Below are 17,553 nucleotides of genomic sequence, written 5' to 3' on the forward strand. Positions count from 1 at the left end.
TATGTATTTTTGAATCAAGTATTCATCTTTATTGTCTTCATTGTTAGTTTCCACATGCCTAAAACAACCTCAAGCTAAATCTAAAAAATGATGAATAAGAACGTTTGAGAAATTGTGCAAGGCATACAGTAATAGTCCGAATAGTCGATTCATTAATCGATAGATTAATTGATTATCAAATTAGTCGTTTGTTGCAGCCCTAGTCGCGGGTTAACTGTGTATGTGCGTGTGGGGAGTGTTGCAGTAGAACATTCAACTGTCTGTAGTAGCGCGGGACATTAATGGGAAACCGTAAATGTGTGAACACCCTAAACGTGAAGCTACCCCACAGCACCCCCAAAAGAAAATATCTGGCGCCGCCGCCACTGATAGGCTATAGAATACATAAACAGCTGAAATCATTTTTTTCAAATCGGGGAAATTTACTTAGTTACTCTTACACCTACCTACTTTTCAGTTGGTAAAATTACATCAGATTAAGCAAACTCATTACTCCATTAGTTATTAAATAAACGATCTTCGGATCTTCATAATGAATTATTGCGCATGCCCATGCCCACAGGACAAAGGTTTATTGAGCAGCTTCCACGTCTGAGCCGGAGCGCAGTGTAACCAATCAGCAGCGGCCACAGAGTGTTTTGAGACAACCGACAGCCCGCCCCCTCGCTGAAGTTGCTGATACCAGGCAGCAGGAAGACTTTTAGCACAAGTTTCTGTTTAGGCAAAATCATTTTCGTCGTTTCTTCTATGTGCAGACTGTATCAGCAGGGCTCTTTCTTTTTTGACAACTACAGTTGTCGTGAGTCGACAGTATCACCCGTAGACTACAAACTGAACGATAGTAAACATGGATGTGGAGGACACTGAACAAAAGACGATAACTCTTCTGATAAAAACGCCCAACCAAGCTCAGGAGGACCAAGCCGTGGAAGGCGTCTGTCCGAACTGGACTGTGAAAGATCTAAAAAGGCATTTGTCGATCGTTTACACAACTAAACCGGTGAGTTATTATGAAGCGGATAAGTTAGCTTGCTAATGTTAGCGAGGTGAGCTGCTGACAGGCTGTGCTGTGGAATGTCTTGACTCTGAGTGACAGGCTGAACAGGTTCATGTGGCTGAACCAATACAGTCTATGGGCTGAACAGGTTAATGTGGCTGAACCAATACAGTCTATGGGCTGAACAGGTTAATGTGGCTGAACCAATACAGTCTATGGGCTGAACAGGTTCATGTGGCTGAACCAATACAGTCTATGGGCTGAACAGGTTAATGTGGCTGAACCAATACAGTCTATGGGCTGAACAGGTTAATGTGGCTGAACCAATACAGTCTATGGGCTGAACCGGTTCATGTGGCTGAACCAATACAGTCTATGGGCTGAACCGGTTCATGTGGCTGAACCAATACAGTCTATGGGCTGAGCAGGTTAATGTGGCTGAACCAATACAGTCTATGGGCTGAGCAGGTTAATGTGGCTGAACCAATACAGTCTATGGGCTGAACAGGTTAATGTGGCTGAACCAATACAGTCTATGGGCTGAACCGGTTCATGTGGCTGAACCAATACAGTCTATGGGCTGAACCGGTTCATGTGGCTGAACCAATACAGTCTATGGGCTGAACCGGTTAATGTGGCTGAACCAATACAGTCTATGGGCTGAACAAGGTTAATGTGGCTGAACCAATACAGTCTATGGGCTGAAACCGGTTCATGTGGCGTGAACCACTACAGTCTATGGCTGAACCGGTTCATGTGGCTGAACCAATACAGTCTATGGGCTGACCGGTCATGTGGCTGAACCAATACAGTCTATGTGCTGAGCAGGTTAATGGTGGGCTGAACCAATACAGTCCTATGGGCTGAGCAGGTTACTGTGGCTGAACCCATACAGTCTATTGGGCACTGACAGGTTAGTGTGGCTGAACCATACAGTCTATGGGCTGAACCGGTTTCATGTGGCTGAACCATACAGTCTATGGGCTGAACCGGTTCATGTGAGCTGAACCAATACGTCTATGGGCTGAACCGGTTTAATGTGGGCTGAACCAATACAGTCTATGGGCTGAACAGGTTAATGTGGCTGAACCAATACAGTCTATGGGCTGAACCGGTTCATGTGGCTGAACCAATACAGTCTATGGGCTGAACCGGTTCATGTGGCTGAACCAATACAGTCTATGGGCTGAACCGGTTCATGTGGCTGAACCAATACAGTCTATGGGCTGAACCGGTTCATGTGGCTGAACCAATACAGTCTATGGGCTGAACCGGCTGCATCAGGGCTGGGAGAAACATGTATTACCTAATACATCATTTAGAAAAGTTATGATACAAATATACTTGTATAGCATTAGTGGTGGGTGATATGTGCAACATCTCATATCACAGTGTATGTCATTTATATAATGGTTACAATATATATATATATATATATTTGATTTCAAACCCTTGTGTACCTTACCATATTTCATTATTTTATTTATTATTTGGAACTCCTGTTTCAAAACAGTAAAACAAGGCCAACGTTTATAGATAATAAATTACACTTGTATGTTATACCACTTAATTATGTGTTACAAATCTATGCAGGTCTATGCACTGGATTTTTCCCGTTTACACTACTATGTACATTTGTGTGTATGTAAATATGTCACCCTTGTAGTCACTCCGCTCTGTTTGTGTAACTGACTAAACGTGTTTCTCTGTAGGCTACAAGTGACCAGAGACTGATCTATGGTGGTAAACTGCTGCCAGATCATCTGCCCATTAAAGACCTCTTCAGACAGGTATGTGACAGCTGGCTCTGTTTACTGTACTTTGGCATGTGTTCTTTGGGAGAGTTGTTCACTTAATGGGCCTAATGAAAAGTGGTTGCTTCAGATATTGTGGCATATGTTTTATATTGGACTATATAACCAAAACTTACTCCACTTAGCATTCCTAGTCAAAATATTGTCTTTTTAAATTAAGTACGGGTGTATGAAGAACACAACACTGTTTTTCAAAGTTAATTGATTGTCAGAACAACATTTCATCTTGATTTGGCAAAATGATGTCCAACGTAAAGGCTTGAATATAGCATTGTGTTTTACCATGTAGCTTTTCTAATCAGACATTTATGTCCGTTTCTCAGACTGACTCGTTTCCCACACTGCACCTGGTGTGTGCTACTAGGACTCCGGCCCAAGGCCCCCTGGGAGCTAGACCTAAGGTAAGAGTAGTCACACTGAACTATTCTCACAAGCTCAACAGAATCTTCCCAGTTATTTTTCAAATGGGAAGCGACGTGTCTTTTCGTGACAGCAGGTGTTTCTTCCCAGCACACAATAGGTGTCATGCGTGCCCAAGGACATTTCAGCAGGAATCACACGGGTGTGTGTTGTTAGTCACTGTCAACATGACCGATTCCCTCCTTGTGTTTTTGTTCATCTGCGGGCCACACATCCATGTAATGCAAGTACAGTTGTCACCTAAATAACACAGGTAAGAGGTCAGTGGCGGATCTAGAACAATTATTGGGTTGGCATGAAGACTTTAAGGGGTAGTAGAAATATATACATGCTCATTTAATTGCCAACATTCACATCTATCAATATGAGCTTTAAAAAAGCCCTCAAATTATGATATTTTAACACAGGAACATAATATTGTTGTGGCATATGAGTAAATCATTGCATACCAAAAAGTGGCATTAGAACTCAATGTGTTTCTTTACTTATATACAGCCTTTTAAATGTTATTGTCTCATTCTATATCTCGTCTTGCATTAGAGAACTCCCACTACTGAGTGCAACTGTTTCACTTCCGGGCTCATCTTTCAGAACCCAGCTACTCTTTAGAGATACAAAGTAAAGCTTATGATACCTGGCCTTAGTTTCACAACCCTGCTCTGCTAAACCAAGGCTACACGACCTCCAAGTGCTTTTACACACTGGACCCTAAAGCTTATATCTACAGACGTATGAAAGTATATTTTCTGTAGTGCTGAGGGACATCCAATATATTGCTTACATTTGAAAAAAGTTCAAACTGTTGTTGCCTCTGCAGACCAAAGAGACAGAGCAGCCCGGTCCCCCCCGTCCTCAGGCAGGCTCTGGTCCTCCGAGTCCTTCTGGCCCCTCATCCTCAGTCCAGCCCCCCAGCTCACCCTCACTGAGGCAGAGGAGGCACACCTCTTCACCTTCAGCTGCTGCAGCTCACACACCAGCCCCCCTGTCTCCACCAGCATGGCCTGCTGCTCCAGTGTAAGTCATACAAGAAGAAATGTTGCATCTTCTCAACTGTATTAGATTGCATTGGCATGGCTGGACATCAACAGTTAAGAGTATACCGGATATGTTCAGGAAAGTTCTTTCGTAACAACAATTCCCACACTATCTCTTCCTTTAATATTTGTTCTCTTCTTCCAGACAGTTAGTTGCTTCAACAACAAGGCCCATCTACTTTTATATAACTTGTACAATTGTTGTGACATTTTAAAGGTAGGGTAGGTAATTTTGGAGAAACCGGCTGGAGATCGCTAGAATTTGAAAATACACAGCCGGAACAAATCTGCCACTTCCTCACAGAGCCCCTCCTCCAACACACACGCAAACGCGCACATGACCAATGAGGGTACGAGATAAGTTTGTGCACAGATGGAAGGCTGACAGGAAGGTAGGCTATCCAGTTACTTTAGCCGGCTCAGATGATTGGTCGTGCTTTTTACAGCGCTACAGCTTCCACTGATGATATTTTTTAATGGATTTGTTGTCAAAGCACTTCAGATATTCATTGCTATCGGGATGTTAAGAGCATTCCATGGAATATAACAAAAAGTGTATCTCGAGCCGGTTTCTCAAACTTACCTGACCCACCTTTAATAGTTTTTATGACCTTTTTATCTTTGCTCATATCTTCATATATCTTACTGTGTTTATGTAGGAAACGTTATACTCCAAATCAAACTCCTTGTATTTGAAAACCATATTGTTGTTCTGGTTCTTTGACTGCTGTGTGAGCGGATGTGAACAGTGTATTTCTCCTTCAGGCCTCCACAGATGCGCCAGCCAGCCTTCCCCACCTACTCTCTGTACAGCCCCCAGCAGCTCATGTGGCTCCAGCATGTTTACGCTAGACAGTATTACATGCAATAGTACGTTTTTATTTCTACCACTTTACCATTGGTGTGAGTTCTTCTTTAGCCTCAGTCTCATTGTGCATGCCTTTGTCCTGCTAGGTTTACTTTTCTTTGTGCATCATTTGCAAAAAAACACCCTTCAAATCTCCAGAGCTACAGAGCTTCATAAATTGTGCTCCGTAGTACCATATCATGATGAATGGTTTCTCATGTAACTGTCTCCTGACATTGTTATATTAACGTTGGGGTCATATTTGATTAGCATGTTATATTTTGAAGTGGAGGTCCTTCCTTTTTTACAATTTTACCAAATCAACTTCTTAAAAACTAATGACCAGAAAGGGATCTACTCTCTAGTTGGGTGTCTTATTTTCTCAGTATATTGAAAGAGTCTCTCTGAGAGACACATTTAAAGCATTATCTAGGGAGCTGGTGTAAACCTTCTAAAGTGTATCCCTTCTATAATATATGAATTTAATTCATTCATTCAGAATTAAATATATATATTTTTTTTTAATGCAAGATCTAAACATTGTTCTTCTGCATCTCCTACACCAGGTTCTTTTAATTCATCTGTTCTTTCTAAATGTTTTGTAGCTGTTGTTCATTGTTCTCAGCTGATTATGAATATAATATTCTACTCTTCCCCCTTCCAGTTTCTAACCCTCCTTATGTTTACCTCACACTGACAGCCATGCAGCGCTGGCCGCAGCAGGCACTCTACCATCAGCACCAGCTACAACCATTGGCCAGTACCCTCCTGTTCCCGCCCACCAGGTACCTGTCCCAGCCCCATTAGCCAATCAGAACCCCATCGAAAACCTGCCCGCCAATCAGAACCCAGTGCAGGACGGTGCTTTCATCAACCCTGGAGAGGCCAACCAGAACATGAGGATGAACGCGCAGGGGGGGCCGGTGATGGAGGACGAGGACGACGTGGAGCGGGATTGGCTGGACTGGATGTACTCCGCTGCCAGATTTGGCGTTCTGCTCATGATTGTGTACTTCAACTCCAACCTGAGCCGCTTCCTGCTGGTGATGAGCACCCTGCTCCTCATGTACCTGTAAGTTCCATCTGTCCCTTTCTACTTCAACTTTTACATTTTCAGGTCCATTCTGGCTCATATGCTTTCCCTGCACTCTTGTGGGTCGACAAACGTCCTTTAAATCCCTCCAGTGTGGGGCTCTGAACCTCAGCAGCTCTTATCATCTGCTGCTGTTGGCTTCCAGAGCCTCCTCCAAAAGCATCAACTCTATCTTCATATTCATATTTTAATCAATGGCCTAATAGGAAGTAGGGATCTTTGAGTTGTCAACTGAAGCCTGTATGTATTCCATTTAAAAAGAAAAGACTAATTAGGTTATATTTAGTGTTGTAGTCAAGACCACCTTAACCGAGACCAAGTCAAGACCAAGACCGGAGTGTACCAAGACCAAAACTTTAAGAGGTCGAGACCGAGTCAAGACCAAGAAGACCAAGGCAGGGCGAGACTACTGTGAATCCAACACTACACGATACACTCACGGTACGTCCACACAGCAGCTTTTCAAAAATCTTGAAAATCTTGGAGCTGGGCGTGTCTGAAAGCTTGGGGATTTCGCGACCAACAACCAATCACATGAATCTCCCGCCCCCGACATACAAAGCAAAAAACCCTGGTTCTTCTCCACTATTTCTTTTAACATTTTGAACATTTATGAGATGAATGTCTATGGTGCTATTTTATGCTACATTCCATGCTGGCCAATGATACTGTCTATGCTTGCTAGCAACGAAGTAAACTAGCAACGAAGTAAACTGGATATAAAATCCCCAAACAAGCGAAAACCTACCAGTTTCGCCCACTGTCTCTGCCACCTCCCTCCATGCCTGGTTCCTCCGGTTTGTATCCTGGTAAGTAAATAGGGACTGGTCATAAAGAACCGGGTGATTTGCTACCGCAATAACTAAGTTCTCCTCCATTTTTGTGGAATATAGAAATGAACTGCGGGTCTGGTTCTCCCAGCTTGCACGCGGTTTGATTGGCTAGCGCTTGAACTGTCAGATTTGCATAAACGGATCTGATTGGCTGTCGCTTCCAGCTCAGCCTCAAAAGTTGAACATTGTTCAACTTTGGAATCCTGAACATCCTGGCAATCCTGGCAATCTTCGCCTCGCCCCCCCACAATGCAGTTCGGCGACAAGCAAGGGAAAGTGACGTCATCCCCATTCAAAGTCAATGGGCGGAGACGCGCTGGAAGCGGTGGACAAATCGCCAAAAGCTGCTGTGTGGACGGGCCGTTACAATACCATGTGTAAGATACCTTAGTCAATTTGATCTGAAATATCCACATCATCACAAGACGCACATAAAAACAGTAAGATATCAAGTTGAACTTGAATCATATTTACTAAGTGATTATTTTCATTTAAAAACAGTAAATTAGTGATTTGTGGTCTGTTTAGCCAAATGTAATTATCGTTGAATTTCCCGACATGTTCACTTGAAGGCCGTTTGAGTGTGTGTTGTTCCTTTACTTCACATGTCCTGCTCTCACACTCTGTTTGCTGTTGCACAACCCTTCACCTTGACACAAACATGCCCGCAGGAATACTCAATGTGTTTGTATGTCAAGAGAGAAGTATGAACTGCTAAAAAGAAAAACATTAAGAGAAATAATGAGTGAAAAAATACAATGTTTACTTCAATTATAAAAGAAGTGAACTTTGATGGAATTGAAGAGAGAAACTGTGTTTGTGTCTGAGGACACAGCCCGGCCCTCGGATAACAGATAAAAGTCAGAATGAGTTTGACTGATTATTACTCACCAGCAACCGTTGGAAGGTTAACGCTCGGAGACATAAACGTCATGCAGAAGACACTAGGCCCCATCCTGTCACTAAGAGGATCTAAAGATGTTGTCTTTACCATGCTCTCACTCTGCGGGCAGGTGAGTACATATGTAGACAGTCAGCAGAGGTAGTCCTGTCAGATTGGCTCATTGAGTCGGCATGTAATGTTAGGGGTCGGCCCATCTGGTCCCGTTGATTGATGTTTACTTCCTTAAGTAACATTTTCCGGGTTCCTGGGAGTGTGTGACTGAACATATTTTAAAAAAAGTAGCATTTTCCTCAGCCATTCTTAAAAATAACAAGCCAAAAAAACATACTGTGCTCCCCAGATCCTAATAATGTGGAGTACAATTAAGGAAATGAAGCGTTGCCTCACTTTTAACAGTCCAAGTTTTTCTTTTAAACCAGTGTTTAATTGAAAAGATAGTTAATAGCTGATGGTTAGCCCCAACCCCAGAACCTGCTTTATGCTGTTCACACAACACTAAGAAGTGCCTTCATATAAAACATATTTTCCCTTTATTAAAATCTGAATGTTCTACAATCCTTCCTTTCAGGGTAAACCACTAAAGCAAAAGAAACCAACATTCTAGAGAAATGACATCTTACTCTTTCTTGTTTTTAAATGTAACTTGTAAATACAGTAGTGACATCCTCTTTAACTTTGAATTTATTTTGTTTCCTCTCCTGTTTTTCTCAACAGACACACTGTTGGTTGGTTCCCCTTTAGAAGACGAGCGCAGGTCCAAGGACCCAACCCCCTGCAGCCCCCTGAGGTCCAGCACAACCAACAGAACGAGAACAGAAACCCTAACGCAGTAAGAGAACATTTCCACTCTGCTTTACCTTCATTCAACTGAAGTGTTATGAACTCTGTTACACATCTGGATATCTCAGTTGTTCAAGGTCTCTGCTAGCTGAAGTAGGCCCGATAGACCACTGTGGGTTGATCTGCTGATTGAAATAATACACCTTTGATGGAAAACCCTTTGTGTGATGCCTTGTTTGTCTTTGTCTCTACAGGGGGAGGAGCCTGCTGACAGACAGAGGGAGGAGCCTGCCGCTGAAGAGGGCGGGTCAGAGGGACACGGACCAATGGCGGCAGTGTTAGTGCCTCCTTACAGGGTGTCAGTCATGTGGACGGCCTGGGTGTTCCTTAAAACGTTCTTCTCCTCCCTCATTCCTGAGGTTGCCCAGGGGATGGCCAACTGACAACCTAGGATAGATACCTTTTTATAGAGACACCATGAATAATCTCTGGAGCCAAAGGAAAACCTTTCAACTCAAGACAAATAAAATCACACATGACTGTGACATTCCTATTAGCAATAGTTAAAAAAGCTGCGGTTTGACATTGGTGTTTCCTCAGAGTGGGACGCAAAGTTGAAACGCCAGCAAAATAAAAAGATGCCAGAATAAAAAAATATGTGGACTGGTTCCAATGGACAGAGAGGACCAGAATTATCAACAACAACTGCATAGTTCAATGGGATCCCATGTTACTCCAGCTCTTTATCTGACCTCTGTCTACTGGTAGTGGGTTTATGCTCAACCTGCTGCGTCACACTGAGACCCTTACCCATGAAACGGCAGCGTGTAGCAGCCAAGAGTATCAATAAACCTTTCACCTGACTGTTGGACTTTTTTAACTACATTGTTTTACTGTGAGGAGGTTAATAGACATGGACTTAATGCAGCATGTCTGTGATCAGGATCAATGCTTTCCCACTCATGAGGATTACAATAACCATGTTTTTTTAAGTCAAAATCCACTCCAGGCCAGTCCTCTGTCGGATGGCTCTCTGTTTTTTCCACGGACAGATTTATTTTGGATTTACTAACTGTCCCTGCGTGGAGCCTGGGTTTGATTTCAGCTGTGGGTCATGTTGTTTTCACTTGTTTGACAGACTATGGAAGCTAGCATAATATAGTACAAGTCTATTATTTAGAGATGTTTTTTGGTTTGTTTCTCAATGTACTTGATATTCAAATTCAAACGGCTCTACTTTATCAGTTTAATTCAGATTATTTTGGCATTTTTCTTCTATAGTCAGTGTGCTTTAGAAACTGACCATGACTGACAAATCAGAAACATCCAAATGATTCACATCAGTTCATTATGGGTAGACTTCTTATTGAGATCAGCTGGTCTTTGGTACCAAACGCAAATTAGACGGCTTGCCAAATATCTGGGTACATCTTTTTTGTATAGTGATGTGGCCATAGTTCAATATATATATATATATATATTGTAAATCAAGTTTTGTAAATATACTTAAAGTTCACAAAGCACTTTACAATATGTATCTTATGCAAGCCTCTTTACATTTGGAGGAATTATGATTTTGTATTCTTCATGGAAAGCCTTGTAATATAAACACAAGGCCTCACAGGCTCTGATGTGATTGAGAGTCCAGTCCAAAATCCCGTTCAAACAACACGTGAAAAGTTTAAAGCCAGTCCAGCGCTGAGAAATGGCCAAAATGTTGCTTTAGTAGAACATTTGTTATGGTTTTCAGTGTCAGAAACGGTTTAGAAATATATGGAAAGTTTCTCATAGCTAAGATTTTAATTTCTTAATGAAGTTATCAAATCACTCCTACAGTACCTTTAAAGCATTTTCATCTCATCATATTGATTGAGAAATCTGTACTGTCACTGATCAGAAGCATGAATGACTTGCATTTACTGGTCACTTTATCAAGTCATTGATTATGGTCACCATGTTTAATTGGACATGTATTGGTTTGTCTTTCTTTGAGAACGGTGGTGGATGTTGTAGAATGAGGTGTGTGTTGAGGAGGACTTGCAATAATGGATGCAATAAATCTTTATACCTGTAACCGGTTCCCAATGTGTTGATTTTTGCAGATATGGTTTGTGAGGACAGTGTTTCAGATTTAGAAATAAACAATGCAACCACAGTTTATGCATATACACACACAGGGTGTCCGCGGGGTCTTAACAAGTATTAAAAGTTGATAAATCAATTTAGTGAAAATTAAGGCTATTAAAAAGTAGGGCATTTCCCAAGGTATTACATTGTGTAGCTTGTTTTCAATAAGTATATACATTGTCCAAAGAGGTTGTATTCTACAGTGTGCCTGAATGTACTCATTGCGTAGGTGTGTAGTGTGATTCTGTGTATTTATTGATGGCATCCCGTTGGGTTTGACGTCATCTGAACAGGACATCGCACACTCACTGCTTGATAGCGCGCGAAGGTCCGTTTACGCCGGTTGTTAAACAACATCGTTATGGGGAAATGCAAGTCTGCGTCCAAATGGTTGGAAGATAAGGAGGAAGGACAATCAATACTGTGTATAGTCAATGTGAGGTAAAGTGTGTCGCCAAGGTAACCGGTTAGAAGTGGCGATGAGGTCTTAAAATGTATGGAAAGGGTCTTAAAAAAGGTCTTAAAAGGTTTTACATTTGACTTCAGGATTCCTGCATATACCCTGACACATAAACAGGGAACAAGCTGAATGTCATGTCACCATAGGACACACATGTTTGAGAAATGATAAAAATGAGGACCTTGAATAAACTCTAGCTGCACCTGACTGCAAACACACGTATTGTTTGCTTCAGACATATGCCTGTGTGTGGTTCTCTGCAGGACTCAGCTGGTGACCTGCATGTTTTCCCTATAGCTGTCAAAGTCTGAGATAAGGTGGTACTTTACATTCTGTGTCAGTCTCTTGAAGCCATTAGGCCCAAAATACTTGTTCCCTTTGAAATACATTCTAAAAAAGAGAAGTCTGTAAAACAGGGGATAATAATAATTTTAATTAATTTGTGCAAATATCTGAATCCATTGGACCAAGCCAGATTGGCATGGTTACTGGGCCTAATGGATGCGGAACATCACCATAAGATATACCAGATATGCCACAGGGTACTTTTTTCTCGAGAATCAGGAAATAACCCTCCTCCAACGTTGTATCCAGTTATGTTAATACATCAGAGGCACTGAGGCACAACGTAGCTTTGAGCTTATATGCTAATGTGAGCATGCTAACAATGTACTGCCTTTCATAGCATAGTTATGTATTCTCAGACTAAAACTCAAAGTTTAGCCTGATGATGACAAAAGTTATTAAAATCCATTCTGGATGGATTGTATAGGCAAGAATGACTGTTCGAAATGTCATGGCAAAGCATCCAATAGTTAAAGATTTGTATAGAAATGATGCCTTCTGCTAAAGGGTAGAGCTGGGAGCCCATGTTCAAATCTGGCCTGGATATCTTAATGGCTCTCATGCCCCCTTATCCCCACTTTTGACACTCTCAATCTCTCATAAAAAAAAGACTAAACTGTCCCAAAAAAACATTTAAGCTTTCCTCTACTGTGGCTGCTCAATGAAAATACAGGAGATCATCAAGTCTTCAGGATCCATCGAGTCGGGACTATGAGCGTCAGCTCAAAATGTCACGGCTTGAGTTTAAATGGGCCTTCCAACCAAAAGAATGACCTAATGCAGAGCGCATACACTGAGGTCATACTCCAGATGGACTGTTGACCCCAAATATGCATACTTCCCCAGCACATGTCCTCAAACAACTCAAGTTCAAACTGACTGACAGTTTCCCGTGACCAGATTAACCCTTGCAGAGGATGTGCAATGTGGTCAGCCATGGCTTTTAACTGTTTGTCCCATATGTTTTTAGCACACTGTACACGACTCGGCCAGTACAATTCTTAGGGACTTGTACTTTACTTGAGTATGTCAATGTTTTGCTACTGTCTACTTCTACTACAGTTCAGAGGTAAATGGTGTAGTTTTACTCCACTACAAACTTTACAGATCTGGATGAATGATGTGAAATCTAATCAAGTGTTAAATCTGACTTTAGTTCCACCTGGAGTAAATCCACAAGCTACCCTGCAGTATACAAAGCCATTCAAACCAGCTGCACCTTTACCAGCTTTGAGAACACTTTCATGATCAATCATTATAAAACATCTCATATATATTATTCTGAAATGGACCAATCTGCACAATCACTACTTTACATTTTTGGTACTTTAAATAGATGTTGATGCTAATACTTTTGTCCTTTACTTGAGTAACATTTTGAATGCAGTACTTTTACTTGTAAGAGGGTATTCCTACACTCTGGTACTTTTACTTTTACTCAAGTACAACATCTGAGTACTTCTACTTTTACTCAAGTACAACATCTGAGTACTTCTACTTTTACTCAAGTGCAACATCTGAGTACTTCTACTTTTACTCAAGTACAACATCTGAGTACTTCTACTTTTACTCAAGTACAACATCTGAGTACTTCTCCCCCCACACACAAAAGGCTCTTATATATCAGTTACCCCCTTTGTTATTTCTAGTCTCTCTTTAGGTTCAACTCTTACTCTTGTTTCATCGCACTATTGTCTATGAAGTGAAACCAAATGTATACAGTTGCTATCAGAAAAGATAGACACTTTAGATTATAAGGGAATCACCATAAGAACTGAATAGTGTACGTTATATCTCTCACAGGCTCCGCCCTCTACTGGACTCTATGGGTACTACCTTATAATGCAAGCATTCACCTCCTGAGATTTCTATAGACGTAGCCAGCCCCGGGGCGGGCCTACCTGAATGCGCGCGCATCTCACTTCCGTATAAAAAGAGGCCTCGCCTCCTGACCATCATCCTTTACTCTTCAGCGAGCGGAGGTGATACTGACACTGAGTCTGAGACGTTTGAGAGAACGTAGGAAAGCGAATATTATTGAAATGGAGCCACCCTTGGAGCATCGAAACTGCCCGTCGTGCCCTGACCTGATTGCGGGAGCGGATCCGCACCGCCAGTGTTTCCAGTGCCTGGGGCCCGACCATGCCGAGCAGGGAATGGGCCAGACACCGGCCTGCGTTGCCTGTTGCTCGATCCCGCTGCTGAGCCACTTCTGGAGGAAGCTCGGCCCGCAGGTCAGGCCCGGTTCTACGGGGGTGCATAAGGGTGCATTGCACCCTCAGTTGAGTCTTTATGCACCCTCATTTGAAAAATGAAAAGTGAAAAAATAAATAATTAAAAGTGAAAACAAAAAAAATCTAAAGTGAAAAATATTACATATATAATAATAATAATAATAATAATTGTAGTAATAATAAGAATAATAAGAATAATATAGTCAATGATGGACATCAGAAAATGGTTAAAACAACCAGCTCTTATCGCCAGCAGTAACACTGCATCTACTGTAGGTAATAACAGTTCAGATCATGGGGACATTACGTTACCCGCGGCCACTGTCGTGAACACTATCGTCCTCCCGCCTGACTCGCCGGCTTTGCCCGCCTCGCCCACGGAGGCAGAGCAGCCGCAGCCGTCTTCGTTGCCCCAAACACCGCCACCCCTCGGCGGCCCGCAAGTGCCAGAGGACCTCGGCAAAACAGAGCCTGCCCAGGTATACAGTGGGGCAAAACAGTATTTAGTCAGCCACAAATTGTGCAAGTTCTCCCACTTAAAAAGATGAGAGAGGCCTGTAATTTTCATCCTAGGTACACTTCAACTATGAGAGACAGAATGGGGGGAAATAATCCAGGAAATCACATTGTAGGATTTTTAATAAATTAATTGGTAAATTCCTCGGTAAAATAAGTATTTGGTCACCTACAAACAAACAAGATTTCTGGCTCTCACAGACCTGTAACTTCTTCTTTAAGAGCCTCCTCTGTCCTCCACTTGTTAACTGTATTAATGGCACCTGTTTGAACTCGTTATCAGTATAAAAGACACCTGTCCACAACCTCAAACAGTCACACTCCAAACTCCACTATGGCCAAGACCAAAGAGCTGTCAAAGGACACCAGAAATAAAATTGTAGACCTGCACCAGGCTGGGAAGACTGAATCTGCAATAGGTAGGCAGCTTGGTGTGAAGAAATCAACTGTGGGAGCGATTATTAGAAAATGGAAGACATACAAGACCACTGATAATCTCCCTCGATCTGGGGCTCCACGCAAGATCTCACCCCGTGGGGTCAAAATGATCACAAGAACGGTGAGCAAAAATCCCAGAACCACACGGGGGGACCTAGTCAATGACCTGCAGAGAGCTGGGGCCAAAGTAACAAAGGCTACCATCAGTAACACACTACGCCGCCAGGGACTCAAATCCTGCAGTGCCAGACCTGTCCCCCTGCTTAAGCCAGTACATGTCCAGGCCCGTCTGAAGTTTGCTAGAGAGCATTTAGATGATCCAGAAGAGGATTGGGAGAATGTCATATGGTCAGATGAAACCAAAATAGAACTTTTTGGTAAAAACTCAACTAGACGTGTTTGGAGGAGAAAGAATGCTGAGTTGCATCCAAAGAACACCATACCTACTGTGAAACATGGGGGTGGAAACATCATGCTTTGGGGCTGTTTTTCTGCAAAGGGACCAGGACGACTGATCCGTGTAAAGGAAAGAATGAATGGGGCCATGTATCGTGAGATTTTGAGTGACAACCTCCTTCCATCAGCAAGGGCATTGAAGATGAAACGTGGCTGGGTCTTTCAGCATGACAATGATCCCAAACACACCGCCCGGGCAACGAAGGAGTGGCTTCGTAAGAAGCATTTCAAGGTCCTGGAGTGGCCTAGCCAGTCTTCAGATCTCAACCCCATAGAAAATCTTTGGAGGGAGTTGAAAGTCCGTGTTGCCCAGCGACAGCCCCAAAACATCACTGCTCTAGAGGAGATCTGCATGGAGGAATGGGCCAAAATACCAGCAACAGTGTGGGAAAACCTTGTGAAGACTTACAGAAAACGTTTGACCTCTGTCATTGCCAACAAAGGGTATATAACAAAGTATTGAGATGAACTTTCGTTATTGACCAAATACTTATTTTCCACCATAATTTGCAAATAAATTCTTTAAAAATCAGACAATGTGATTTTCTGGATTTTTTTTTCTCATTTTGTCTCTCATAGTTGAGGTATACCTAGGATGAACACACTACGCCTAGAATAAAAGCTCCAATTAATGCAGTTTACCGTAGTGGTAAAGGCTGCATTATTTATGGCGGAGCCCGCACTCTCGCATGGTGGTGCGTTCAGGGACACACTACGTCTATAAAGATACCGATTAATGCTGTTCACCGTGGTGATGAGAACAGCATTATTGTGGACGGTGCGTTCAGGGACCTCAGTAAATAATCGGCCCTTTCTGTGTTGACCCTCCATGGGCAAATCTTCCCTTCACGGGGGGTTTTGTGGCGGAACGGATCACCAGAGAGTATCACAGCTTCATAGCTGCGGCCCCACAGCTGAGGGCTTGTCCATTAAAAACAATGTTATGGGGAATGGAGCCTCAGCTGTGTGTTAACGAAGTTAATGGACAGGACGCTGAAACGGGGCTATTCACTCCAGTTTTGCAGCGTCCCACCTCCATTCAGAGGCATGCGAGAGGTAAATCTGTTATCTCAGGAGGAGATGGGTTTCCTCTCAGCAGAGATTCAGGCTCTGGTGCAGAAACAGGCTGTGTCTGTTGTGAACCCTCAGCACAGAGAAAATGGTCTTTATTCCATGTACTTCCTGGTTCTCAGGAAGACAGGGGTATTTAGACCTATTCTAGATTTGCGCAGCCTGAATTCAACCTGATCTCACCAGATTGCGTGACTACACCAGGACTCCTTAACACCACATTGCGTGGTGGAGTCACTAACTTTGTTACATTTGCGTGCACCACGCAAACAACCCCAATTTAAAGTGAATTACCTTGGTCGTGGTGCACACACGCATTTCTACAACGTCCTGCAGTGAGCTTTGTATTCTATAAAACGTTTTTAAAATCTACTTTATAGCTTGTAGTAACTCACGGGAGGCTTCTTTTATTTTATTTGTATTCATAATCATTTGTATTTTTCGTTAGAATGTAGGCCTATTATGGTGCATTAGTTACCAATGTTTGTTCTCAAAAAACAGTGCATTGTGTGTCACTTATTCTGGTGAGATCAGGTTGGACAAAGGAGCCTCATTCACTTTACATTGGGGTTGTTTTGCGTGGTGCCGACACGTAAATGTAACAAAGTTAGTGACTCCACCACGCAATGTGGTGTTAAGGAGTCGTGGTGGAGTCACGCATTCTGGTGAGATCAGGTTGCCTGAATCGCCACATTTGCCACAGGAAATGTCGGATGTTAACCATAAAACAGTTAATGGGGTTGGTGCAACCGGGCGATTGGTTGACCACCATCGACCTGAAAGACGCATACTTTCATGTGGAAATTGTGCCAGAGCACAGGAAGTATCTGCGATTTGCCTTTCAGGGGATAGCCTACGAGTACAACAGACTACCGTTCGGCTACTCCCTATCCCCACGCACGTTCAGCAAATGTGTGGCCACTGCGCTTCAACCACGGTGCGCACACGGCATGAGAGTTTTCTTTTGCATAGACAACCTCATAGTCCAGGGAACAGGCAATGTTTTGCACAGCACCATTCACACACCTAACCAAGTTAGGCTTTGCAATCAATTGAAAAAAGAGCACCCCCATACGATACCTCACCAACAGGCGTTGTATTTGGGAGTGGTGCTCGATGCAGGCCACCCTGTCAGAGAACTAGTGCGTCCCTTCTCCGGGCGGTTCACAGGCTGTGACAGGAGG

At 42.8% G+C, this 17,553-nt stretch overlaps 1 protein-coding gene across 1 annotated transcript; it reads left to right on the forward strand.

The window, feature by feature from the left end:
- The first annotated feature begins 623 nt into the window (after positions 1 to 623).
- Positions 624 to 10,796, forward strand: herpud1 (homocysteine-inducible, endoplasmic reticulum stress-inducible, ubiquitin-like domain member 1). The gene is made up of 8 exons (XM_034227129.1): positions 624 to 1,000; positions 2,710 to 2,787; positions 3,135 to 3,212; positions 4,049 to 4,245; positions 5,031 to 5,135; positions 5,813 to 6,184; positions 8,657 to 8,771; positions 8,977 to 10,796. The coding sequence occupies exons 1-8, from the start codon at positions 848 to 850 to the stop codon at positions 9,163 to 9,165; spliced, it is 1,287 nt and encodes a 428-aa protein (XP_034083020.1). The 5' UTR covers positions 624 to 847; the 3' UTR covers positions 9,166 to 10,796.
- The last annotated feature ends 6,757 nt before the right edge of the window (positions 10,797 to 17,553 follow it).

Source organism: Gymnodraco acuticeps, unplaced genomic scaffold (genome assembly GCF_902827175.1).
Source record: "Gymnodraco acuticeps unplaced genomic scaffold, fGymAcu1.1, whole genome shotgun sequence".
Classification (NCBI taxonomy): domain Eukaryota; kingdom Metazoa; phylum Chordata; class Actinopteri; order Perciformes; family Bathydraconidae; genus Gymnodraco; species Gymnodraco acuticeps.